Consider the following 26894-nt stretch of genomic DNA (forward strand, 5'->3'; position numbering starts at 1 on the left):
TAATTTAATAAATTGTTAGTCTACCATTTGGGTCAGAATTAGACCTAATCATGGGTCGGACCATCTTCCCAAACCCAAAGGTCCGTCCGAAAAATGGTAGGGTTTAGGCAAAAATATAAGCCCGAAAATAGGCTTGAACAAAAAATAAGACTCATTTTCTAAACAGGCCGTGTCTCGGGTAAGATTTTTTTTGCTTGGGCCCAACCTGACCCAAATTTGCCTAAATATTTTCACTGTTGCTTGCTATTGTTTTGTTGTTGTTTACTGTCATTTTGAATCTTGATGTTGTTTTGCTACCATTTTTCTATTATATTACTGCTATTTTGTTGTTACTGTTTGGATATTGTATAAATATTGTTTTATTATTAATTTTGCTACTATTTTGGAGGCATTTGCTTGTTAAGTTGCAACTATCTTAATGTTATTTAAGTATAAAGACATTTTTTAATGTTTTTTCAATTTGTTGGAGAAAATTTATTTTAATGTTTTTAGTGTATTTGATGTATTATATTTTTTAAATTTGTTTTTAAGTAAAAATAATATAAAAAATTTTAATACCGACGGGCCAGGCTGGGCTCGGGTTTAACACTTTTATCTGGTCCAAGCTTAGACAAAATTTTAGTTCCATTTTTTGGGCCAGGCCTGGGTAGAAAACAAGTCTAAAGTTTTGTATTGGCCCAGCCCGACCCATGATTAGGATTAGTCAACGACTAACATTTCAAAATCTGAAAAGCAAAATGGCAAAAATTAAAGAATAGAGGCTAAACCTGCAACTTAGACATTGTAGAAGGACTAGTAGCAAAAATTGACCAGTATTCAAACTTATTTCATTTTTATTGCCAGAAACGGCTTATTTGGTATTCTTAGGGCCAATGTATATATAATAGGCCCAAAAATTACAATCCAGTATACGACGCATGGCGGGGCCCATTAAATTTCCGATTTAACAAATTACAGTTATTCTTCTTCGGCGCCGACGGCTATCTGCGAATTCTGCGTTCACTGCTCTGAGCTCTCTGACTTTTTCATGCACTCACACTCTCCTACCGGAGACAGGAAAAAGAAAATGGAGCAACCGCCGACGTCTCGAAGGACCCGTAAATCTCAAGCGAAATCCGAGCTATACTCTACCTTTGTCATTCATTCCGGTTCTGAATCCGATTTCGGTTCTGGCAAATCTAAACCGAAACCGCAACCATCTCGTGAACCGGACCTTTACGCCACAATGGTTTACAAAGACGTTGACGAAGAAGGTGAAGATGGATCTTCCATCCCTCCTCCCTTGAAATGTGCGCCGAAACTCTTTGGCGGCGGAGGCGGCACTCCTTCCGACGCCGACGATGGCAGTGGCGATGCGGGAGATTTAGGAACCATGATCGTGAAAAAGGATCATGTTCGTGAAGCTCGCGGTGGAACGCCGTCTTCGTTTAATCCACCGGCCTTAGCGGGGGTGAGCCCAATTAGTGCTAGGGGAGATAAAATGGACGTTGAAGAGGAAGAGGATGATGAAGGTGAAGGTTTTGGGACGTTCGTGGTGAGATCAACGGCGAGGAACGAGAGAGAAGGGAGCGGGACGGTGGTGAACAGAGCGGTGGCGAGTACGGGAGAGCTAGGTTTTGGGAAACAAAAGACATCTACTTCGACGACGCCTTTGCAAGGGGAAGAGAGTCGGTTCTTGCAAAATAATAAGGTTTTGTCGAGTTCAGTTCCCGACTGCGTTATCAGAGAAGATCCTTCCACAAAATATGAGTTACTCAATGAGCTCGGTGAGTTTAATCGCAGTGATAATCATCATTATTCTCATTCTCATATAATTGTGTTTTTCCATGCTAATGCTAAATGAACTATATTTTTCTTTTAAGGAAAGGGATTTAATTGATTTTAGTGCCATTAAGACCAAAAGAAAACCTGATATTGAATTTTTGGGTGGCAGGGAAAGGATCTTATGGGGCAGTTTATAAGGCTAGAAATATAAGAACTTCCGAGCTTGTTGCCGTTAAAGTTATATCATTAAGTGAAGGGGTGCGCATGATTTTCTTGTTTGTATTTGATGTACTTGATGGCATTGGCTTGATTAATCAGTAGTCGTGATTGATCAAGTAATTTTTTTTAGGAAGAAGAGTATGAAGAAATTCGTGGTGAAATTGAGATGTTGCAGCAATGTAGTCATTCAAATGTTGTCCGGTACTTCGGGAGCTACCCTGGGGAAGAATATCTTTGGGTTGGTGTTATAAGCATTTTTCTCCATCAAAATTTAGTTTCAATTTGGAGTTAATTTCAGTTTCTAGGTTACATTGGTTTGTTAGTTTTTCATCTTTTGGAAATTTCCTTGATATTTTGTTTTTAGGGTAACTTATTTCAATGTTTGGGCAGATAGTAATGGAATACTGTGGAGGTGGAAGTGTAGCTGATTTGATGAATGATACAGAGGAGCCTTTAGAGGAGAATCAGATAGCATATATCTGTCGCGAAGCTTTAAAGGTTTTATTCATTCCGTTTAGTTTGGAATATATAAACTGGTTACAAGGAACCTTCGTATCCTATGTTTGTAGAGTTTATTTTTACAGCATCTAGATAACCTAAGTTACATTCGTCCTTGTAATCATTTTGCCATGCTTGATTTTCAATGGTCATGGGATATTAACAGCACTTACATGTGAATCAGTACATGCTCGCGTGCCATATTTTTGTGCTTATTTGTTTTCAAACTTGCCTTTTAGGTATGGGACCCTAGACAATAACAATTAAAGTCTCCCGTAAGGATGTTCATGCATTGTCTAATTTGCATTCGCTTTCTAATTAACATGTTGTCTCTTTTGATTTCTTATTATGCAGGGCCTTGATTATTTGCACTCAATTTTCAAAGTTCATAGAGATATTAAGGGTGGTAACATCTTGTTAACAGAACAAGGAGAAGTGAAGTTGGGTGAGTACATTTGTCCTATATTTATTTAATCATACTCCAATACTCGGGACTCTACTGTGGGAAGTTCAAATTCTTGAAATTGGTGTACCCATGCTAATTTTAGTTGGATTGGTAACTATATTGTTTCACTTGAAAGATGTTATCAATATCATAATGAAGTTTCTACTTGGTTCACCTGTGCCTTTAGTGTTTACAAAAGAACGTACCAAGAATACTTGTCAGACCCTTCATATGCAAGATAATGCTGTACAAACAACAGTGTTTCTCATTAAAAAAATGTTTTGAGATTCCTTAAGGTTGCTTCTTTCCTTATTGGTTGAAAAAGTTTCAATAAAATCTTTTAACGCTAATGCTCCTTGGGTTATCATTGATAGAAAACAAGCTTTCTTAGGTAATTGTTGCTTCTTGTATGCTTGTTAATTTGGACGTGAATTTTCAAAATATAAAATTTAAGAAATCCCAACTACTTTGCTTCTTTCGTGGTATGGTTCTGCACATATGTCCTCCCCTAGACTCTGCAGTGCAGGAACCACTTGCCATAGGTTGTTCTTTCATTGCACTTGGCAAAGTACTGAAGTATATCCTTGCTTGGTATATTAAATAAAACGACCCTGCTAGTCATTTATGGTCCTACCAAAAGTGATTTCCTTGCAGGGTTTATAGGGAAGTGGTGCTACCCTTAAATTTTTTGCATGAAGTGGCTTCTCTTGTGACTTGATCTGCCCTTGCACTTGTTGGCCTGAAAGTTGTCATATTCTGACAAGCATTTTGAACCATTGTGCCTCTCTTTAGTTGCATACTCTGAAACCCCAGAACTAACGAGACCAAAAGCCCGCATTTTTATGCTTGTAATTCATGCCTATATTTGTCTGTTATTTTGATTATTGAACAGGTGATTTTGGAGTAGCGGCACAGCTTACTAGGACCATGTCAAAGCGCAATACAGTATGTAGTATTCCCACTGCTTTGCTATGTGTGCAACTGTTTCTCTTCTTTCAAGTTATAGTTACTTTGATGAAGCTCAGTCATTCTGCAAATCTAGGCTAGAATACCTCAGGAAGAGTTTTTGAATGTCATAACAGAAATAAGTGTCATCTTACAATTTCTTATCAATGTCAAAGTGATCAGCTGAAAAAATTGTTTACAGGGTCAGCGCTTTAGATATAATGTTAAATAACCAAACAAGGAAAACTCTGCATCTAGTTTACTCATCAGCCAATGTTTCAAGTCTGATAAGTTATACATAACAAGCAAACACAAAGTCTCCTTTAACTTCCTTTATTGTAGAACGTATGGTGTGTGGCACTTTTCTGGTAGCAGGGATAACTGTCCAGCAGATGAATTCTGCAGCCAACTTAGTAGTAGCTATCTTTTGCCTTCTTCATATTAAATGACATTGATGGATGTTTTTTGACTTGCATCATAATTATTTTAATCTCAATTACTGGAACTCTGTGTGTTGCCATGTGTTTTATTGTAGTATTCTTATTCTGTTTTCAGTTTATTGGCACTCCGCATTGGATGGCTCCAGAAGTTATTCAGGAAAGTCGGTATGATGGAAAGGTACCATTTTTGTTAATCTGCATGGATTGATTGCCTTTTATGCTTTGTTTTTAGCACTTCGGCCTTTTTCTGTGATAGAACTGGAGAACAGATAAGTGCTTCTGTTTACATTTGATTTTTTTTATCCATTGGAAGATGTGTTGGTTGGCAGTTGCATATACATTTCTTGGAACTATCAATTTTTAAATAACAAGGAAAGTAATAGTTTCCTAAGTGCTCCTAAGATTAGTTACTAAAGCATTAATAGTACTTAGTGTGAAAGCAGACTTTTAGATATCTTATAAAACAAAAAGTATAAATTACTTTGCTATCCACACGGTGGTCTAATCCTGAAGTATGACACCTAAAGTGGAGATATTAGTACTTGGAAGATGGGGCTTCCATGAAAGATCATGACAAGCTTTCTTGCACTGCTTTTTGTGTGTTCGGGGTATTTCATTTGTAGGGATGCATTTGAATGAGTAAAAGTTTGAAAGTTTTGAAATTGCATGAATTGCTTGGAATATGAAACACATTAGAAAAATTATGTAAACGCCCAAATTTCAAGAAGATCTGTGGAAGACTGTGCCCTGTCAGAACATCTATTAAAAGATTTTCCTGCTAGCAAACATTGTTTAGATTTCTGGAAATTTTACTACAAAACGTTTATTGGATTCTTATGTGGATTTTAAATTTTACTACAAGTGGTAAAGTTGTCTGTTGTCTAACATCTTGCATTTTAAATTCTTTACTTCCAGGTTGATGTGTGGGCACTTGGTATATCTGCAATTGAAATGGCTGAGGTATTACGATTAGTTCTGTTACTGTCTCTGTAGCTCCCAACAAAAGCTGGAAATTAATGCATCATTTTGGTTCTCCTTGAACTTCTAAAAGAAGATATTCGGCCTTGTTGGGTCTGTTACTTGAATTGAACATATAACGCCAAGTAATTAGGATTTTTCATTTTTAGCTCTACCTGTTTTACTGAGGTGTTATACCCATTGAGGACAAAAAAGGGGAAACTCCCATTAAATGGTTGTTGTAACTCCTACTAGTAGTACTCAGGCTTGGCTGATTGACTTTTGAGAAAGATGGAAATATTGAATGTGAATGAAAATGATAGCCACCCTTAGCATCCTATTGACATCTTCCATTTGTTTTTCAGGGGGTTCCCCCAAGATCAGCAGTACATCCAATGAGGGTAAGTGGTGAAGGATTTGAACTTTGATCTTTTGATTGTTTTAAACTTGATGTTCATCCTGCCATAACCAGTCTCAATGTGAATTACTTATCCTTATTAAAGACATTAACTAATAATTAATAATATAGGGTAATTCTTCAAACTAGCGCCCCTAGGAATGGTCCTCTGAAATGGTACATATTAAAGCAATTCATCTTTATCTAGGGCCTAAAAAAGTTGCCTTGAGTATGATATTGTAATGCTAGCATGTTAAATTAGATGTAGATGTTATTGATGATAGAGTCTTTATTTTTCTCTAGTCCCTTCGGCCAATTATTGAGTGTTTCAGGATTATATTCTTCCTCGACTGTATTCAAACTTGTTGACACAACTGTTTTTTTATGGTCATAGGATGTGAGCGAAGTTCAAAAATAAGACCAGAGGTCAAACTGATATGGCCTCTGGTTATCAGTCAACCGGTTTGACCGGAGGGTCTGAATAAAATAATTTAAATGTTAAAAAGTAACAAATATTGTAAACAATTGATGATAGAATCTTTATTTTTCTTTAGTCCTTTCTGCAAATTATTGAGTGTTTCAGGATTATATTTTTTCTTTGACTGTATTCAAACTTGTTGACGGGGTCCTAGGATCTGAGGAAAGTTAAAAAAGACCGGAGGTCAAACTGCTATGGCCTCCGGTTATCAGTCAACCGACCTAACTGGTGGGTTTGAATAATATAATTTTAAATATTAAAAAAGTTACTTCATGTTAAATAAGTAACAAATGTAGTAAACAATTGATAAGAACTTACATATTCTTTAGATGTAAATCTTTAAATAAATCTTAAGAGGTTATGAGTTCAAATCATATCACTTTACAAAATTATTTTTGGGTGGAATCCGTTAGGGGTGAGCAAAACTCGATTTGATTTCAAAAAAATTGAAAAATATTCGAATTTCGAGTTAATCGGATTGAGTTATTCGAATAATTCGAATTATTCGAGTCAACTCGAATAACTTGAGTCGAGTTTCAAGTTCGAGTTGAGTTGAATTTCACAATTCGAATACTTCGAATAATTTGAATAACAGATTGGTGTAAATACCTTTTGGTTATTGTCAACTTTGAAAATAAGCAAATTGGTCTCTCCCAATAAAAATTACAAAAAAAATTCAAAATAATTTTTAAAATTCATAATTTTTATAAAAATTCTAAAAAATATATAAAAAAAATTAAAGATTTAAAAAAAAATTTAAAATAATAATTTTGGGACCTAATTAATGATTCAAATTTATCATACTTAAGTATATATATATTATTTTGGTTTTGATTTTTTTCAAATATATATGGTTTCAAATTAATGTACTCTAATATAGAATTAGTTATACTATAACAATATTTTTATTTGACATGTTTAATTTTTTTAATTTAATTCAAACAATTTCACTCAATTTGACTCTACTCGAATTTCATTTCACTCGATTCGAAAAAAATTTCAAATTGAGTTAGTATGATAAAATAAGACTTGTGAACTCGATTAACTCAAAATTTTTTCACTCGATCGAACGCTGACCCCTAGAAAACTGTTTTAGGTCAGTTTAAGTAGGACCTATAATACATAGCACCAGATTGGACAGGCCTTCTGTTCCCAATTGAACTAGTTGGACCTTGGTACTGTTCGGTTTTTATTACTGGATGTGTGTCAATTTCACTTGTGGTGCCACATTACTGTGTTCTTTGAAAGGACATCCACTACCATTTTGGACATGTGGGTGCAGGATAAAATGTGAAAGCTTTGGCTCTGTTTATTGTGATAGGAATAGCCCCTGAAAATGAGTATTTGGGCGCATAAAGGGGAAGCATGTACCCCATTGAGAATATTTCTGTGATTGGCTCTTGTAGCTTCTATAAGATGTCATGTTTGCTGCTTCTGGATCACAAGTCATTGTCGTTAATTATGTTTTTTTTTTCTTTTCTTTTTACACTGTTGTCAATCATTCTTTGGAAATAACATACCTGTTGTCTGCAATAGGTTTTATTTATGATATCGATTGAGCCTGCCCCAATGCTTGAGGACAAAGAAAAATGGTTTGTCTTCTATTCCCTTTTTTATAAGCAATATTTGTTTTAGCAGCTTAAGGAATGGTAGCTTACAAAGTTAAGAAACTGTGAAACTAATGACCTGATTCAAAATATTCTTATTTGTGCTGTGCTGCTTCATCTACATGAATTTCTGGCCATTAAAGTTATGCTCTAAATATTGTGTTGAACCATCTAGCACAATGCTCTATCTGTTGCCTTATCCTGACTTTGCCCTCCATTTTACTTTCTCTTGTTATCATTTGCTTAATAGCAAATAATAACTTAGTGTTCCTTCCAAAAAATAAAAACAAAGAAGAAGCTATGTTTAGCACTTCTCATGACTCCATTAGTTCAATCCTTCCACAATTTTTGGAGTTTGGACTCATTGTTCAAAATCCATATATGTGCAATACCATGACTTTATTAAACTTTGCTACATCATTTTACCTATTGAAGAAACTTGAAAGAATTTTAGAGAATTCTTTTTATTATTTCTGAATAATTCAACTTACACATATATATAGGAGTGGTTGCTGTTAAAGTGAACCACAAACTAGGGTATAATGGAGGAAAATCCTCCACTAACAAAGGAAAAATAAAGGAGAGATCTGGAATATATTACCAGATTCTCTTTGTTACAGCATACCAAAAATAAGAAAATAAATTCATTGGAAACTCCTTGCAATATCTCCGTTGTTAACGGAAATAAAGAACATATACGAGAGTAGATTGATGAAAAACTAGTATTTCATCTCTAAACGAAATACTAAAAGCGAAATAATGGAACACAAGGAGAAAGAGAATGAATTTCTATATATTTACATACTACTGAATAATACGTATATATACAGGTTTAAGGAAAGATAATTAAAATAAAATAAAATCACTAAAAATCAGCTATTTGATCTTCCTACGAACATATCTACACATCCCTTAAACCCTTGCTCCTCAAGGTAGAGTATAGATATCAATAATGCTCAACTTGTTACAAATATAATTAATTTGAGGTCCATTAAGAGATTTCGTAAAGATATCTCCTAATTGATCTCTTGTTGTAACATAGCCTGTTGATATAAGATTTTGTTAAATCTTCTCATGAATGAAATGGCAGTCAACTTCAATATGCTTGGTTTGTTCGTGAAATATTGGGTTGGAAGATATATGAAGAACAACTTGATTGTTACATCATAGTTTTGTCGGTAATGACATTTGAAATCTTAGTTTATTTAGTAATTGTTGTAACCACATAATCTCACATATAGATTGTGCCATAACTCTGTGTTTGAATTTTGCACTAGATCGCGAAACTACTCTCTGTTTGTTTTTCCATGAAATTAGATTTCCTCCAATAAAAACACAGTAACTTGTAGTTGTCCTCCTATCCATCTTTAATCCTGCCCAATTTGCAACTGTGAACCATTCAATGCCTTTTCCTCCATAATTTTGATATAGAAGACACGACCTGGAGCCCCCTTTTAGGTAACACAAAATAAGTCCATTAGGTTTACCAAGTGTTTACCAACAACCTGAGTCATCTGGATTAACCTTAACGGTGAGTACCTATTTGCAACCAATAGCATGTTTACCAACAGGTAAATCCATTAGGTTTCATATAACCATTTGTCTCTTTACTCTTTAATTGCATCCCTAGATTTCGTTTCTAATCTAAGTACCATTTTTGTCCAATGCATGTATTTCCTCCAACATTGCATCATGCCAATTAGGATGACTCAAAGCTTCTCGAACTGTCTTAGGAACAAAAATGAAATATACAGATGCAATTAAAGAGCAAGAATGAGACAAATAAGAAATAGGATAGGTACATTGACGTTTACCTTTACATATAGTAATGGGAAGGTCAAGGTCACTTAGGGTTGGATCATACGACGAAGATATTGGTCTGGAGGTTGAAGACACTAGTATAGGACATGTATCATGAATCTCTTTTTGTCTAGAATAAACTTGAGTGATCAGTGGCCTTTTCGAAGAAGGAAATGGAGAACTAGAATTCCTTGGTTGATTATTGATAGTGTAAATTAACCAGTCATCTTCCTCCCTTATTTCGGAAGATTTCAAGGTCTCTTCTGAAATGAATAGTACTTGTTTTGAGAATGCAATTTTGATAAACCCCAAATATTTGTTGAGGTTTAGACTATAACACCTATACCCTCTTTGAAGGCAAGAATACTCCAAAAACAAACTTTAAGGATTTTGGATCCAACTTAGTGACACAAGGCTGAACATTTCAAGTAAAACAGGTGCATCCTAAAACTTTTGGTTCCATTAAAAATAATGGTTTAGGTGGACATAGAACATTGTATGTGTTATCACCATCAAGGACAAAAGAAGGCATGTGGTTGATTAAAAGGCAATCGTCGAAACAATATCAATCCAAAATTGTTTAGGAACTTTCATTTGAAATAAAAGAGCTTTAGTGGTCTTAAAGAGATGTCTGTTCTTTCGTTCTGCTACTCCATTCTAAGATGACATGTCAACATAAGAGGATGGATGAAAAATCTCATTTTGGCTCATAAAAGCCTTGCAAAAAGGGAAAAAGTATTCTTTAGCATTATCACTTCACAAATTTGGATAGCCATATCAAATTGAGTTCTTATCTCAGCACAAAAAATACAAAAATGAGAAACACCTCTGTGATTTTTCATAAAATATATCCATGTAATTCGAGAATAATCATCCACAAATTTAACAAAATATCTAAATCTAAGTTTAGATACGGACATGGTCCTCAAACATCCAAGTGTACTAACTCAAAAATGGAACTAGCTTGCTTGTTAGCTCTTGATCTCAAGAGGCTTCGACAGTGCTTTGCAAAGTGACATACTTCACATCCCAAAGAAGGTAGGTTTTGAAATTGTGGACATAACTTCTTCAATAAAGAGAGAGAAGGATGCCCCAATTGACAATGTCATTTGATTAAAGAGAACAATAGGACAATCCACGGATCGAGGAACCCATGAATCGAAAATATAAAAATCATCAAATACATGTCTTTTACCAATGGTGTGCTTCATCACAAGATCATGTAAAATACAATGATCGGGAAAAAAGATAGAACAATTTAGGTCACGGGTAAATTAACTAATAGTGATTAAATTAAAGACAAGGTTAGATAAAATTAATACTGATAATAAGGTGATAGATGAAGTTAGATTAATACTTTTAGAACCACAAACTTTATAGGTGGATCCATTATCAATATTAACCAGAGAAGGTGAATTATTTGCCCGAAAGATAGAGAAAAGGTTAGGATTACCTATCATATGATTTGTAGCTCCTAAATTAATAACCCATTTGGATAAAGAGGAAATAAAACATGCATTGAATTTACCTATATCTGCAAATGAAGCAAAGTGACCAATGATATGACAAACAACAACACATCCCACAAAAAGAAGATTACAAGCTATTAATCAATCTTATCTAATTTCAACACCCAAAGTAGAACCTAAAATAGTATCGAAATAGTGCCCAAATAGTACCCAAACATGAAAAGTATCCAAACACGCAAACCATGCCCAAACAGTTGAAATAATACTTAAACACCGCTTAAATAGTGCAAAAAACCAAAACCACCCTTAATTGGTCTTTCGACCAATAAGATTGGGTCAGAATCAAGAGTCGTCGTCAGAGCCGTAATTTGGTGATTAGGCGATGTCATATTTGCCCTTACGTATCGGCGTATGACAGTGAAGCGCAACCTTTGTGGTAGTGTATGTGCTCCACACGTGGCTATTCTCGTTGTTAAACTTTCCAAAACCACCAAAGAGACCCTCACGCTTCTCCTTGTGCCAATGGTGCACACCCATGATTAGTTGAAACATGATTTTTTTAAAAACCCAAATGTTCCGTGTTTTAGGTCAACGAAACACAAGCTCAAAAAATTGAGCAAGCAAGCTTTGATACCATGTTAACAAAAATAAAGAAAATAATATATACGAGTAGACTAATGAAAAGTTATTTGTATTTCATCTGTAGAGTTAGCGCAAGGATTTGTAATATCTCTAAATAAGCTCCTTAAAATATCTCCTTATAATCTCTAATTGATTATAGATGAGAATTTCACTCCCCGTAAAATTGGGTGGTAAATGTTGTACTTATGTTACGAGACTAGAACTCAAGTTTGGTAAATCGCACGGGCTTAGGTGATTTCTTTACTTCAAATCCACCTAAATCATCTTAACTTTCAAAAAATAAGAATTCACAAATGAAATTTTTGAAGTTACCAAAATAAAGTAAAAGTAAAATTCAAAACGACAAAGGAACTTTAATCGAATAGAAAAGTCGCAAGTAAATAATAGCATACCAAGTGTTTGAGTAAATACTCTCAAAATTACTTTTTTTTACTTAAGAATGAAGCCATTACAAATGAAAAGGGAGGACTCTATTTATAATTGAGCTCATTTTGATTTAACGGTATAGATCGAGTTACATTAATGACTGTAATTAATGTTTATTGCAAAATGAAAGTATTAAGGGATTTAAACTTTATACTTTATTATATCTTAGGATTACAAATATTAACCATAGTGACTCTAGTTTTACTAGAGTATTTCACTAAGTCACCAAGGCTTCAAGTAGATGAGTTTTTCCATATGTTTCACGAATCGGGCTAGTTCAGATGGGTTAAATAAGCCACATTTAATCAAATAGAATGCTCTGTGTGCATTTGTCACGATCTTTGGCATGCGACCTGTGACATAATTCCTCAAAATTAATTCATGGAAGAGCTTTGGTAAGGATGTCTATCATTTGAAACCTTGTAGACGGGTACATGAGTTGCTTAATTGAGTTTTCAATTTTCTCATAAATAAAGTGTTGATCTATCTCAATGTGTTTTGTTTGATCATGGTGCACTAGATTCTTTGCAACGCTAATTGTTGCTTGATTATCAGATAACATATTGATAGGCTTCTTGCTATTAACTTTCAATTCACTAAGTTATCTTTCAACCACATCCTTTGAAAAATTCTTAGAGCTAGAGTTCTTAACTTTGCCTTTGCATTGCTTCTTGAAACCACATGTTTCTTGCTTCTCCAAGTCACACTCCCTATAATCTCTAATTGGTTATAGATGAGAATTTCACATTCCCCGTAAAATTGGGTTGTAAATGTTGTACTTGCACAGCTTGTGACATAATTTTTCAAAATTAATCTGTGGAAGAGCTTTGGTAAGGATGTTAGTTGTTTGATACCTTGTAAACGTGTATATGAGTTGCACAATTGAGTTTTCAACTTTCTCATAATTGAGCATCTATGTATCTCAATGTGTTTTGTTTTATCACAATGCACTAGATTATTTGCAATGCTCATTGCCGTTTGGTTATCAAATAACATCTTGATAGGCTTCTTCCTATTAACTCCTATTTCACTAAGCAATGTTAGGGTTAAAGGTCTGAAATTTTCCCTTGCATTGCTTCTTGAAATCGCAAGATGTTTATTGTTTCTCTAAGTCATGAGATTTCCATATATAAAAGAGTAATACCTTGATATGGAATGCCTTTTTGATACATCTCCTATTGATGTGGAAATCAAGACCCAAATATTGAATAATGAGTTAGATTGAAATTGGTTTGAAAAGAATGGATATTGAATAATTTTTTGAATTTTGAAGAGAGCTAGAATTAAACAAACAAATAAGATATTAGAATCAAGAACTACAAGATAATGAATTAAATAAAAAAATTGAAAAGGAGATTAAATTAAGAAGGCGAGAACATTCGACAAAAGTACTTGTTTTAATTGAATAGACCAAAGGCTTTTTTATTCTCTCACCAAGTTGAAGGTAGGAACAATGAAATGAAAGTTAGAGCTAATATAAATCATAAAATAAGGAAAAGAAATTGAATTAAAATGAAGAATAAGGAAAAATAATTTTTCCTTGTGGAACCTTTGATCAATTTGTGATAAAGAAACGTCAACGATTGAGTGTTCTTTCTACAAAACCCTTAATTGACTTACAGCTAGAAACGTTGATAATTGAGACATGAAAAATTGAAGACGCTACAACTCCATGAAGAGTTGATAAGTAACAAAAGTTTCGAAAGTAAGAATTGAATCTCTCCAAACTTAAAAGAATGCACAAAAGTAAAAATTTATTCAAGTGTACCTCGTATGGCTAACCAAGCATAGTTAGGGGTGTAATTAAGTAGAGCCAAACCCAAATAGTAGCAAGCTTGAACTCGAAGTTGACCTCGACCCAAAATTCAAGGATTGCTTCTTGTCTCAAGCTCAATTGAATGTTAATTTTTAAGCTTGAACTTAATAGAGATTTAATCAAGCTACTTGAGTTTTAACTTGATTAAGCTCGCTTAACAATTTTCATACTTGAGCTTGAATTCAATCTTGATTATACATAAGCTCTTTTTATATAATAAGAATAAAATGTAATTATAAATATATTAAAAAAGCTTGATTATCCTCGTGAGCTGTTCAATTGAAGTTCTATAATGCTCGAGTTTGACTGTATCAGTAGCTTGAGTTGTTCAAGTTTGAGCTTGATCGATAATTATCAAATAGAATTTAACTTTTTTAATCTAACTCGAATAGCTTGTAAGCACTAGTGTCTCATTTACACTCTTAAGCATGGTATATATAAGACTCCAACTAATAAAGTTTAAAGAAAACATAACCTCCTAATAAAACTTTATAAAATTTAGTCTTAAGAATTTAATTTGTAGTTGTACACTATTTAGTGAATAAATAAGTAATTAAAAACTCGTAAAACTAAATAAATATTTGATTTTACTAGTTTTATATTACTGGATATCTAATTAAATGAATAAATAAATATACAATCTCTTAAAAAGAATTTCTAAATAACATAAAACTTTAAAACTTAGGTCTAAAGAATAACAATGGACAATTAAAGAGATTTTCAAAAGATGTTGCCCACTAGAGCTCTAAATCAAGTTGGACTCCCCATCAACTTTTGAAAATTGATGCAATGAGTTTCTTTCCCATGAGCTTCTTCAAAATAACCATAGATGAATTCTTGCACAAAAGAATTCAACTTTAATTTCAACTTCAATTGATAGACTTTACTACTCATAATTAAACTAATCAGAAAAGAATGATCTTGATGCTTTAATTCCTTGTCCATGTGGTTCTTATTATTCTATCCTCAAAAAGGGATAAGTTAGAAACATTGAAAGTAGCATAAATTCCATACTCATGTGGTCAATCAATCTTGAAAGTATTACCATTGATCTTCTCCAAAATTTGGAAAAGATTATCTCCATTAACAAGTTTTGTTTTCCTTTTAGAAGGAAACCTCTCTTTTCTCATATGCACTCAAATCTAATCTCTAGGCTTGAACAAGACTTGTGCCCTTAATTGGCTCTTTTTTTGCATTGGATGCATTTCTCTTTTCAACTTGTTTTTTAGCTTTCACATGGATTGACTTTATTAGTTAGGCCCTCCTCACCACCTAGGTTAGTAATCTCATTAAAAGGTAAATTAACTACATCTAAAATAGTAAGTGGGCTAAATCCATAAACAATTTTAGATAGGCTCAATCAAGTAGAAGAATGGATTGATCATTATATGCAAATTCCATAAATTGTAAGCATTCTTTGTAGGATTTAGTGTTCCTAACTACAATAGCTCGGAGTAAAGCTACTAAAATTCTATTAATTAACTTAGTTTGTCCATCAAATTGTGGATAACAAGTAGTAGAATGAAAAAGTTTGGTATAAAGTTTACCCCTATAGTACCTTCCAAAAGTTTCTAAGGAACTTTACATTTCTGTCGAGAAACGATGGTCTTAGGGACTATGTAGTTGAACTACTGCCCAAAGGAATAAATAAACTATATGTGTTGTATCATCAATTTTTGGCATAGATTGAAGTGAGCCATCTCACTAAACATGTGAACACCAAATATACTATCTCTGTTCCTTTTAGTTCTTGGCAATGTTAAAAGAAGTCTATAGAAATATCAATACAAGGATGGTTATGAACTAGAAAATGAAAATATAAACCATGTGACTTTACCTTAGACTTAGCATGTACATACAAGACACTTAAAACAAATTTTCTCAACAAGTTTCATGTTAGGCTAATAAAAATGTTCACGCAATATTTCAAAAATCTTAGTAACACCAAAATAACCCATCAAACCACCACGATGGGCCTATCTAACAAGTAACTCATATGCCTAAAACAATTAGATAGAGGTAGTCTATGGTTTTGAAATGAGTATCCGTCTTGTCAAACCATGAAAAGAAATCACCTTAGACACTTTTTTTTTGAGTTGGCCACTCGTTATTGGCTTTTACCTTATCTACATCAACTTCAATTCCTTGGAACTTATCGTAAAACTTAGAAACACAAGTTTTTCAACACAAAATGTTCACTTAACTAGAACTAATTTAAAATGTTCAATATGATCATTTATAAAGAAAATTCACTTATCTAGAACTAATTTAACATGTTCAATATGATCATTTATAAAGAAAAATATTATCATAGTAAACAACAAATTTGCCTAATTATTAATATTCATTAATGTTCTCCCACTGAACTGAAGGTTTGGGATAATATGTTTGATGTTAAAAAAATGTAACATCTATGGAGTTATATATTTTATTGGGGATAGGAGAGTAGCATTTATAGCCTTTTTGGTTGAAAAAAATACCCAAGGAACACATTTAACAGATTTGTGGTTCAATTTCTTTTGATTCTGTTAATGTATATGAACAAATGCTAGCATTTGAAAATTTTAGACTTTAAAGAAGTTATCACTTTGGTATTTGGAAATACAAAAAGGAGAGTGTGGTAAGGTGCTTGGAATTTGAGGATAGCACTATTAACCTCAAAGGAGGGTTGAGCAGCATGCCCGAAAAAAGCCGGTGGAGCAACGGGCTTGGGGGCCGAAACATCGTCAAAAGCAACATTGACATCGTCATCTTCATTATCAGTCGGATGGTCATGTTTAATTCAGGTGTTGGTGACAGCATCGAAATGATATCCCGCATGATGTAAGGGCTCCATAATTAATAGGTTGGTTAGAAGAAATGGTGGTGTATCAATAGGGCCCCATAATTAATGGTTAAGTGTAAGTTTAAGATGCCTATCGGATTTAAAATAATCAAGCCACCAATAATCGGTGTTTCGAAGCTTGACATACTTTTTGATGAGTCTTAGGTTCCAAGTGAGAATTAAATGGAAGATACGATCATGGAGATTGAGTTTGGATGCCGGTCCAAATTTGATAAAAAGAGGGATCAAAATGCCCTTTTTCATCGGAGGAACCTCTACCTTTTAATCCCTCCCTTTTTATCTAGTTTGGATTGGCATCCGAACTCAATCTCCATGATTGTGTCTTTCATTTAATTCTCATTTGGAACCTAAGACCCATAAAAAAGTATGTCAAGATTTGAAACACCGATTATTGGTAGCTCGATTATTTTAAATCCGATAGACATTTTAAACTTGCACTTAACTATTAATTATGGGGCCCTATTGATACACCCCCGTTTCTTTTAATCAACCTATTAATTATGGGGCCCTACATCATGCGGGATATCATTTCGATACTGCCACCAACACCTTAATTAAACATGACCATCCGACGGATAATGAAGATGACGATGTCAACGTTGCTTTTGACGATGTTCCGGCACCCAAGCTCGTTGCTCCACCGGCTTCTTTTTTGCATGCTGCTCAACCCTCCTTCGAGGTTAATAGTGCTATCCTCGATGCTATTCATTCCTTGAGCAATGACGTTCGAGGTATTAGGGAAGATGTTAAGTTTCATCTCTCAACTTTAGAGACGCAAATGACCTCTCTCTTAGCCTTTTTCCCTTCGAGGCCTCTTTTCTCCCCTCATCATGATGATTATATCAACTTTAGAACATACATTTCATTTTTATAACATTTGCACCTTTATTTCTATATTTATGCCTATATCTTATTATTACACTTTATTGTTTTCTTTGTATTTTAAGATATATATTTTTAATTGCTCATTTAATTTTTTATCTATTTTTTGATGCGTTAACTTATTTTCTCCTTGAGTTTTATTTGTCTTTTGATATAACAAAAAGGAGAGAAAAAAGGTAAATTGATTGATTACTTCTTGATGATAACTAAATGCTAATTTTTGTGACCAAATTTTTTAAAGTAAAAATGAATGCCAACTTCAATAACAAATTTTATTTTGGCCTTAAATTTAAAATGTCTTTTATTAAGAGGGAGCAATTATTAAAAAACAAATATACTAAATGTTTTGTTGTATCAAAAATAGGGAGATTGTTAAACTAAGCTTTATTTGATAAAAGATTTTGATATAAAAAATTGAAAGTGTTTTTGAATATAAATTAAAACTGACAAAATAATTTTTAAAATTGAAGTCTAGTGATAAAACTTTGAAATAATTTTAAAATGAAGTGCAAATGATTTTAACCAAATTAAAATGATTTTCAAACAAGTAAAATTTTCTCTAAGACAAAAGGTATCGATACCTTATGGACAGGTACGATAATTTTGGAAATATTGATACCCTTAGAAAAATCGAGACCAAAAAGATATTTTGTTTAAGGAAGCCCTAAAAATTATCGATAACATGTTTTTGGTATTGATACTTTTTGAAAAATAATTGATACATTCTTTAAAAATGATGCCAAAATAAAATTTTGTTTTGAATAAGCTATACGAAGTATCGATCTCGTATCGATACCTATTTCAGGAAGTATCGATAAAATATTTTTTAAGTATCGATTATTTCATTATAGCGGTTATTGAATTAGCATTTATGACAAAAAAATCGATGCTCTTTTCGGGAATATCGATACTCGCAGTTGCAGATGAAATAAATGCTCTGGTTTTACATCTTCAACGGCCGGATTAACTTCATCAACAACCACAACGGTTGGAAATTTATTAGGAGATATAAATACCATCTTTCAAAGTCCTACAACATCCAAGAAATCACTTTCAAGCAAAATTTATCAATCAACCTTAAAGCTTAAATTTTCATATTCTTCTTACATACACTTGTGAGTTTTGTCTTTATTATTTTTTTCAAGTGTATCTCATTGTATTTGTGCTTCAATTTGCAAATAATTTTAACTTATGAGGATTGTTTCTTTATTTGCTCATTTATATCTCTTTGAGAGGGTTTAAAACTTAAGATTTAGGGTAAAAATCTTAAGGAGTTGTAAGGTTAAATCTTATCCTTAAATGTTGAACAAATTAGTGAAGTTGAAAAAATACTTAGTGATGGAAAGCTAAGGTAGTAGAGTAGACAATTGGGGTCGAACCACTCTAAATTCTTTGTGTTCATTGTTTCATTCTTACCTTTGCTTTGACCAAAATTTTAAAGGTCAATTCACCCCTTCTTGACATTTTCGGTTTGCTTCATTGAGGTAACAAATAAGTACCTCTCCCTTAAAAATGTTCAAGACGTGTGGAGAACATATGGGATTGGACTAGTTCTAGTAAGCATCTATTTTTTCTCTCGGCAATACCATATTCTTGGTGCATGTCAATGCATGAGGTTAGGTAGACTATGGCTTGACTTAATAGATATGAGCCTATAAAAGACTTGAAATATTCCTAACATAGCTTTTAGGTCTTGAATCTTTGTTTGAAATTAGGCTTGCATCATAGTATTGAAATTTTGGATAAATGACCCATTTCATTTTTTTTATTTCATCAAGAATTTTCGAATCAACCTAGTGTGATTATCAATAAATAACACAATCCATTGTGTTCTTGTTACAATTTTTACTCTTGATGAGCCATATAGATCATTATGAATCATGGCAAGTGGGTGTGCTAGTTTGTATGAGAGTTTGAGATTATTGGTATGGGTATGTTTGGCTAACTGACATTATTATTAATAAAATTTTTGGACTTTTATTAATAAAGGTAGAAAGAAACAAATTTTTAATATAACTAAAATTTAGATGACCAAGATGAAAATGTCATAACAAAACATTATTATTTATTGGTACAAGAATCGGAAGTAGACTAAATCTTAAAGGACACACAATTTGTAGTTTGAGTTTGTCTTACAAAAGGATTATGATCTTTGAGGAGATAGAGTTTAGGGTTTTAGAGCAAATCTTAGCAGTTCCAATCATCTTCCCTAAATCCAAATCTTGAAATTTATGCAAGTTATGGAAAAATTTAGACACGCAATTAAGATTACTAGTCAATTTGCTAATAGATAATAAGTTACAATCCAACTTAGGAACATAAAGATCAAAGTTTACAGTTAAGTCCTTTGAGATGATGATATAGACCCATCTTCAATTTGAATTGTGTAATTTCCTTTACATGGATTGAACTCATAAAACATATTAATATAGCTTATCATATGGTTTGATGCTCTTGGGTCAATGATTTATGGGCTTAAGGGTTGTTTATTAACAACAATGCCATTTCCAAAAATGAAGGTAACAAATTGAGTTATAAAGCTTTGCCTGCCCAATTTCTTTAGCATCTCAACTTGTTCATTATTGAAAGGGCTAGTCTCTGAAGATGAAGGCTTGTTGTTAATTGTAGTATTTGTGAGGTCTTTCATTTTGTTGGTTCTCCATGTATATTCCAACAAATTTCTCTAAGGTGCCTAGGTTTGCCACAATGGTCACACAAAGGCCTTATTTTTCTTTGTCAATTGTCACTAGTGTTATTATTTCTATGGTCACGAGTAGCAAGTATAGACCTTTCTAGGGTTGGCTAGAGTTTTGGGATTGCGTTATCACTTTCTTTCTGTTTTCTCGTGATGAACTTCATAAAAGGCTTCTCGAGGACTTGGAAGTGGCTTGCTTCGCATCACTCTCCTAACATCATCAAGGTTTTTTTTGAGGTTGAATAAAAACTTGAGTATTCGATTCTACTCTACAATTTTTCAAGGTAACATTGTGTCTTTCAAACATTTCTAGTTGTGGACTTTGAACATGCCACATTGATGCCAAAGTCAAGCAAGACTATTGAAGCATTGGGTTATTGTAAGGTCACATTGGTGTAAATTGTGTAGGTTTGTAATCTCGAACAATTTATTATGTTTTCAATTTATTAAATTTGTAAATCGATACGATATACTACCTAATACATCACATATTCATACCAATAAACATGTATACAAAAAAGGAAAGTCAAATATTGTCAACGGTTATATACACCCCAATTATATGTTAATAAATCCCTAAAATCTTTATACATTAATAATAATATTATCAACACTCACCCTTAAGCTGGAGCATATAAGTCTTACTCCTAGCTTATTACATATGTATTTGATTTGAGATTTTTGAAACGTGTTTGTTAAAACATTTGCTAACTGATCATTCATGTTGCGAATATAATATCAGACAAATTATGTTAGAGTTTATATTAACTTCTACTCATTTCTTGTATATATGTATGATATTCCCATGTGTAAATCAATAAGGTTTTTCTCCCAATTTCTACTTACGTTAAGTGGTATCAGAGTTAAGGGCTCAATTTTAGAATTTGAGTTTCATCGAATTTATCTCAAAACCGTTGGTATCAGAGTTAAGGTCTTTTTTATCTCACTGTTGGCTTAGGGAGGTGTACGAGACTATTTTCGACCAACCCTAGAAAACCAATGGCCAAATTCTTCGCTCGTGGCCCTCAAGCATTGCGAAAATGTTCTGGAGCCTCTACTACGCGTCGAAATCAACAATGCACCACAAATAAAGGTGATGAACTAGAACAAGTAATGGATTTCAGCACTTTTGTATCAAGAACATAAAGACCTTCAGATAAGTGACCGTTGCCAATAATCTGCTTCGTCAGAGGATCCAGCCTTAAGTGCTTTTAACTCAAGTCTTGATCTTTCTATTGCCCTCTAGAAAGGCCAATGTTAGTGTACTTGCCTTATTTTTTTTTTTGTATCTTATGACCATGTCTCCTCGTGCTTTCATTGTCTTCTTAGATACTATTACAATCTTGAAAACTAGTCATGAAGTCGTCTCATCCTAGTTGGTGAGATGCAATGGTAGAGGAGATGGTAGCTTTGGATAAAATTGGCACTTGGGATTTGATTGATTTACTTACAAAAAAAAGGCAATCAGATGTAAATGGGTGTTTGAAGTTAAAGTAAACCTTGACGGGTTAGTATCTTTCCTTAAAGCTCGACTTCTTGTTAAAGGGTATGCCCAAACATATGGACTTGACTACTTGGATACCTTCTTTTTAATAGCTAAACTAGCTTTTGTTTGATTATTCATTTTTATGGCAGCCACTTATGAGTAGCATTTGCATCAACTTTGATATTAAAAATGCTTTCTTACATAGCGATCTTCAAGAGGAGGTATATATGGAGCAACCATTTAGGTTTGTTGCTCAGGGGAGTGTGAGAAGATAGTATGTCGACTTTGAAAATCTTTGCGTGAAATCAAAGTCCTCGCGCTTAGTTCGAGAGGTTTAGTGAGGCAATCTAAAAATTTGGGTTTGACAGTAATAATAGTAGAAGAATTAGATAATGTCTAAAAGGGTTTGGTGGAATTTAAGCATCCATAGCAAGGGATGAAGAAAACTAATAAAAATAATAGAGGTTGAGGTCAAATCAACATGAAGAAAGCACCATTGTGGCTAGGCAAATGATGGGAAGACTTGCGGGGGTTGACGATGGCTACATGCTTTCACACGTCGACGTGTAGGAGATGAGCAGAAAACTTGTGATGGCATGTATGGGCTATAGATGCCGATTGTGGCGGCAAGGTTTCAACCGAAGGGTTATCGAAGACTGGATAAGTCAATGGTAGGGGAAATGAGATCGTTTGGCTTTGATATCATGTAATTTGAGAAGAAATTGAAAAAGGGGAAAAAGAGAAAAGTTGTTTATAGAATAATATTTTTATTATTTGCGATACAATATACAACTTCATACATCACCTATTTTACTGTTAAACAAGCATACAAAGAATGAACGTCAATAGTTGTCAAGATTATATACATCCTAATTATATATCAATCAATTTTTTATACACTAAGAATAATATTACTATCAACATAATTAATTAGCCACAACTTCACCTTGTGATTTTTATCCTTCCAACTTCTACATTTGAGATCTTTTAATGATTCATAATCATCTCTCTTTTTTTAGGATTTAGTTAATTTGATATAATTCAATTTTTTATATGGTAGTTCCTATGATGTAGTTGTTTGGTATGTGTCAACTCTATAAATTGAGTACAATTGGTCATTAATATGATGAGTTCCACTTTCCCACATCCTTCAGCTTTCTTAGGATTATCTTTCTTTTGGATTTCATCTTCACCTGTAAGATAGTCATACTAGCATTTATCGCAAATATACATCATGATGGAGACCATTGAAGGTGGTTCTATTCATTGAGTTTGTGGTTGGTGATAAGAAGTGTTTTCTATTCCTCTAGGATTATTTCCAGTTGGTGGTAGTTATGGATTGGAGGTTACTTCAAGTGAGGAGCTTCATTTCTCATTAGCCATGCTATATTTTGTCATGGTTAAATGAGGGTTTCCAAGTTTGGCTCTAATATCATGAAAATTTTGAGAAAATTTTTATTATTTTTGAATAATTCAACTTACATTTATATAGGATTGACTACTTATAGCAAACCACAAATTGGGGCATAATGAAGGAAAATGCTCCACGAAAAAAAGTAAAGGAGAGATTTTGCATATATTAATAGATTCTCTTTATTACATCATACAAAAAATAAGAAAATATTCACCTTACAATATTTTCATAGATAAAATCTCTAATTAATTATAAATGACAAATCCACACCTATCAAGACATGAAATCCTCTAGAGTCATGGGGATCATTATTTTTTTATGCTATCTGAGTAGTGATTTTTCTTTTAGCCCTCAGTAATGAACTTTTTAGTCATTTATTGTTAGGTAACATCATATTCTACATTTTTGAAGTTCTCTTGTAAATATGTAACTCTTCTAATACATTTACGTGAAACTATTCCTCTAAAAGAAAGTTTTAGTATCACATAAACTTGGGTTTTATTATGTTGTCATTCAAAGGTATGAGAGCTAATGTTAACAAGTAGAGGTAGGGGTGAAACTAGGGGGCTGACAGGAACCTCCCTTAAATGAAAAATTTTCTATTTATGCTGTTTAAAATTTTTAAAATTTTAAATTATTAAAGGTAAAATTGTACTTTGGCCCTTTTAAAAGTATAAAAAATTGATTTATTCTTTAAAAATTATAAATATATAAACTATTAAAATGGTGAAATTATATTTTTATTATTGTAAAAATTACAATTTAATTTTGACCCCTAAAAAATTTTATGGTTTCACCCTTAGGTAAAGGGAAGTATCTTATTATTCAGTTATGGGAACATATGCAGTTGGTATAATTTGCTATTTTCGTGAAAATAAACAAATATGCATTTAGTAAATTTTCTTTACATAATTTATTATATTTATGTATTGAAAGATTAAGAATTTTTAAAAAATATTATTTGTTATTCTCTTATATTTTTTTAAGCAAACACCATGACTTAAAAATGATAGAAGTTTATTTATCACTTCGTAAATTTTCAATTTGAATAAAGATAATGGAAAAAAAGAGAAACTAAAAAAAGAAAATAATGTTAAATATTCTATTTTTATTATCACTTTCTTGTTTTTGAGTTTTTGTTTTCATAATTGATTTTATTGAAAGAAGGTATCTTAAAGAGGAGACTGAATTGGCTGATTGTTTCTAGAAATCTACAGCCAACAATGATTATTATTAATTTTTTTTGGTCAGAGGCTAGTAATGATTATCCGTTCACCAAATTATTTGTATACATATCCTTAAGCATCAAGATAACAACTTGTGCTTTCTCTATACATGCCATAACTCATCTTTTAACTACTATTTAGGGGTGAGCAAAACTCGATTCGACTCGAAAAAATCGAAAAAAAATTTGAATTTCGAGTTAAACAAATCGAGTTATTCGAGTTAATTGAGTTATTTGAATCAACTCAATTTTTTTTCAAATTTCGAGTTCGAATCGAGTTGAGTTTTCGAATTCGAATAACTCGAATAATTCAAATAATTCGAATATCAAACTGTAATATTTTACCTTTTTACTTTTCTCTCAAAACTTTTACTCTCCTCCCCTCTCAACCCCCTAATCTACCTAAAATTTATTTCCCACCAAAATTTTATTTTACCATTTACTTTTTCTCAAAATTTTACTCCAAAACCCCTCAAAACCTTTTATTTTTCCCCAAAATTTTTACTCCCTCTCACTTTTTCCCTAAAACTTTTATTCCCTTCCCATTCCACCTCTCATCTACCCCAAACCCTCCCCCTCCAATTTTTTTTTAATATTTTCCCTCCAAAATTTTACTCCCCGCTATTTACTTTCCCTCAAACTTTTATTCTCCAAAACTTTTTATTCTCCCTAAAATTTTACTTCTTACCTTTTACTCTTAAATAAAAAATCAAAATTATCCAAAAAGAAAATCACTAAACATAAATAGTAATAATTTTATTTATATTTACTATTTATATTATTTAATTAAATTTCACATTTTATATTATTTATATTATTGAATTGTTTAGTCATATTGAATATTTATATTAAAATTAAATTATTAATTATGCCATAAAATATTCGTGTTAAAATTTTATATTGGTATCAATTTCACATTTTATTTTTAAAATAATTTTTATTAAAAAATCATATTTTTACATTTAATATATTTTTTAATTCCAAAATATATAGTGACAAAAATATGAAGATAATTGAAACAACTAAGCATGCAAAGAAACTAACCAGTATATAAAAAATTAATAAATAAATTATGAGATGATGAAAGTTAATAAAAAATTTGATTAAGGTGGACAAATTTTGTTACGATGGGTGACAGTTGTTACAAGGACCCAAAATTATTTTTTAAAATTTAACTCGAACAAATATATTCGATTCGATTCGATTCGAATTCCATCTCACTCGACTCGATTTGAGAAAAGTTCAAATAAAGTTAGGATGATAAAATGAGATTCGAAAATTCGATTAATTCGAAAATTTTCGATTCGATTCAATCGAATGCTCATTCCTACTATTTGTAAAATATTTATTGTGGGTAGCCTTCTCCAGTGGTTCTACCTGTTACCATAAGGTATTGTCACTAATACTTTCCAAATTTATTTGATGGGCATTCAAGTTATAGGTTTCTTTCTCATAATAGGTTTAGTTCGTTAAAAGCATCTTAGATTTGTGTTCTCACTTAGGTTATTTTGACATGCAGGTCTCTTGTCTTTCATGATTTCGTCGCTAAGACCCTTACAAAGGATCCAAGCCTACGCCCTACTGCATCTGAGATGGTGAAAGTACGGTAACATTTCTCTACCATTATTATAGGAATTTCATAACTTTGGGAATTTTCATCTCATTGTTCCTTATAGATTTATTACATATCTTGTAATTTGGAGGTGTTCGCATGTTAAATATGTTTAAATTCCTTTTTGCTACTTTTCAGTTCTCATATGTGCTAGTAAGTGTTAAAATATCTTACACTTTGACATTAGTGGGGAGGATTGACAACAAAAAATCCCTAAAAACAAGTGCTCTTGGATTATGACAATACCTCTCCCCCACTTTTCTTTTTTATTTGTAATTTAATTGAATAGGGACGTCCATGTCCTTTTCACTCTAGTCATCTACCCCATTGTTGGGGATCGACCCGATTAAGTAACGGATAAGTAAAAAAGGCGAAAGAATTGAGAAAGTTGACACAAATTTAACGTGAAAAAATTCCTCCAAAGAGGATAAAAAATCATAGGTAAATATAATTTTACTATAATGGCAAAAGAACGAAAAGTATAAAATATAGATATAAAAAGTAAACCTCGAAAACAAAAAACCTTCAAAATGTAAATATAAAATTCTCTAAAAGTGTTATGAGTTTTAATCTCTAATGAGTGTATTTTCTAATATTATAAAAGAGCCTATTTATATAGGCTACATTAATAGGTCAAATAATAATAAAATAATTTATACTAATCAGAGTTTGATCGAAATAAATAAACAGAGTTTAACTGGAAGATTATTTCTTAAATTTAACTGAAATATGAGTTATATTTAGCATATCTCCACATTGACTCATATTTTCATAACGCAATCTTTGCCGAAGTCTGCCATAGGCTTATCTTGAACTATGCCGGGAATTAATT

General features: G+C 32.5%; 1 protein-coding gene across 3 annotated transcripts in view; it reads left to right on the forward strand.

Moving 5' to 3' along the window:
- The first annotated feature begins 870 nt into the window (after nt 1–870).
- LOC107896630 (germinal center kinase 1) overlaps nt 871–26894 on the forward strand; it is a 31800-nt gene continuing 5776 nt past the window's right edge. For all 3 annotated transcript variants that reach the window (XR_005910274.1, XR_005910275.1, XM_041088593.1), the window contains exons 1-11: nt 871–1766; nt 1934–2022; nt 2114–2221; nt 2374–2481; nt 2836–2926; nt 3819–3871; nt 4427–4489; nt 5227–5271; nt 5634–5669; nt 7680–7735; nt 25970–26051. Coding sequence is in view for 1 of the 3 variants with exons in the window: in XM_041088593.1 (XP_040944527.1) it covers nt 1028–1766; nt 1934–2022; nt 2114–2221; nt 2374–2481; nt 2836–2926; nt 3819–3871; nt 4427–4489; nt 5227–5271; nt 5634–5669; nt 7680–7735; nt 25970–26051 (1470 nt within the window). In the remaining 2 variants the exon portion in view is untranslated. The remainder of the gene's footprint in view (nt 1767–1933; nt 2023–2113; nt 2222–2373; nt 2482–2835; nt 2927–3818; nt 3872–4426; nt 4490–5226; nt 5272–5633; nt 5670–7679; nt 7736–25969; nt 26052–26894) is intronic.

This window comes from Gossypium hirsutum, chromosome D02 (genome assembly GCF_007990345.1).
Source record: "Gossypium hirsutum isolate 1008001.06 chromosome D02, Gossypium_hirsutum_v2.1, whole genome shotgun sequence".
Taxonomy (NCBI): Eukaryota; Viridiplantae; Streptophyta; class Magnoliopsida; order Malvales; family Malvaceae; genus Gossypium; species Gossypium hirsutum.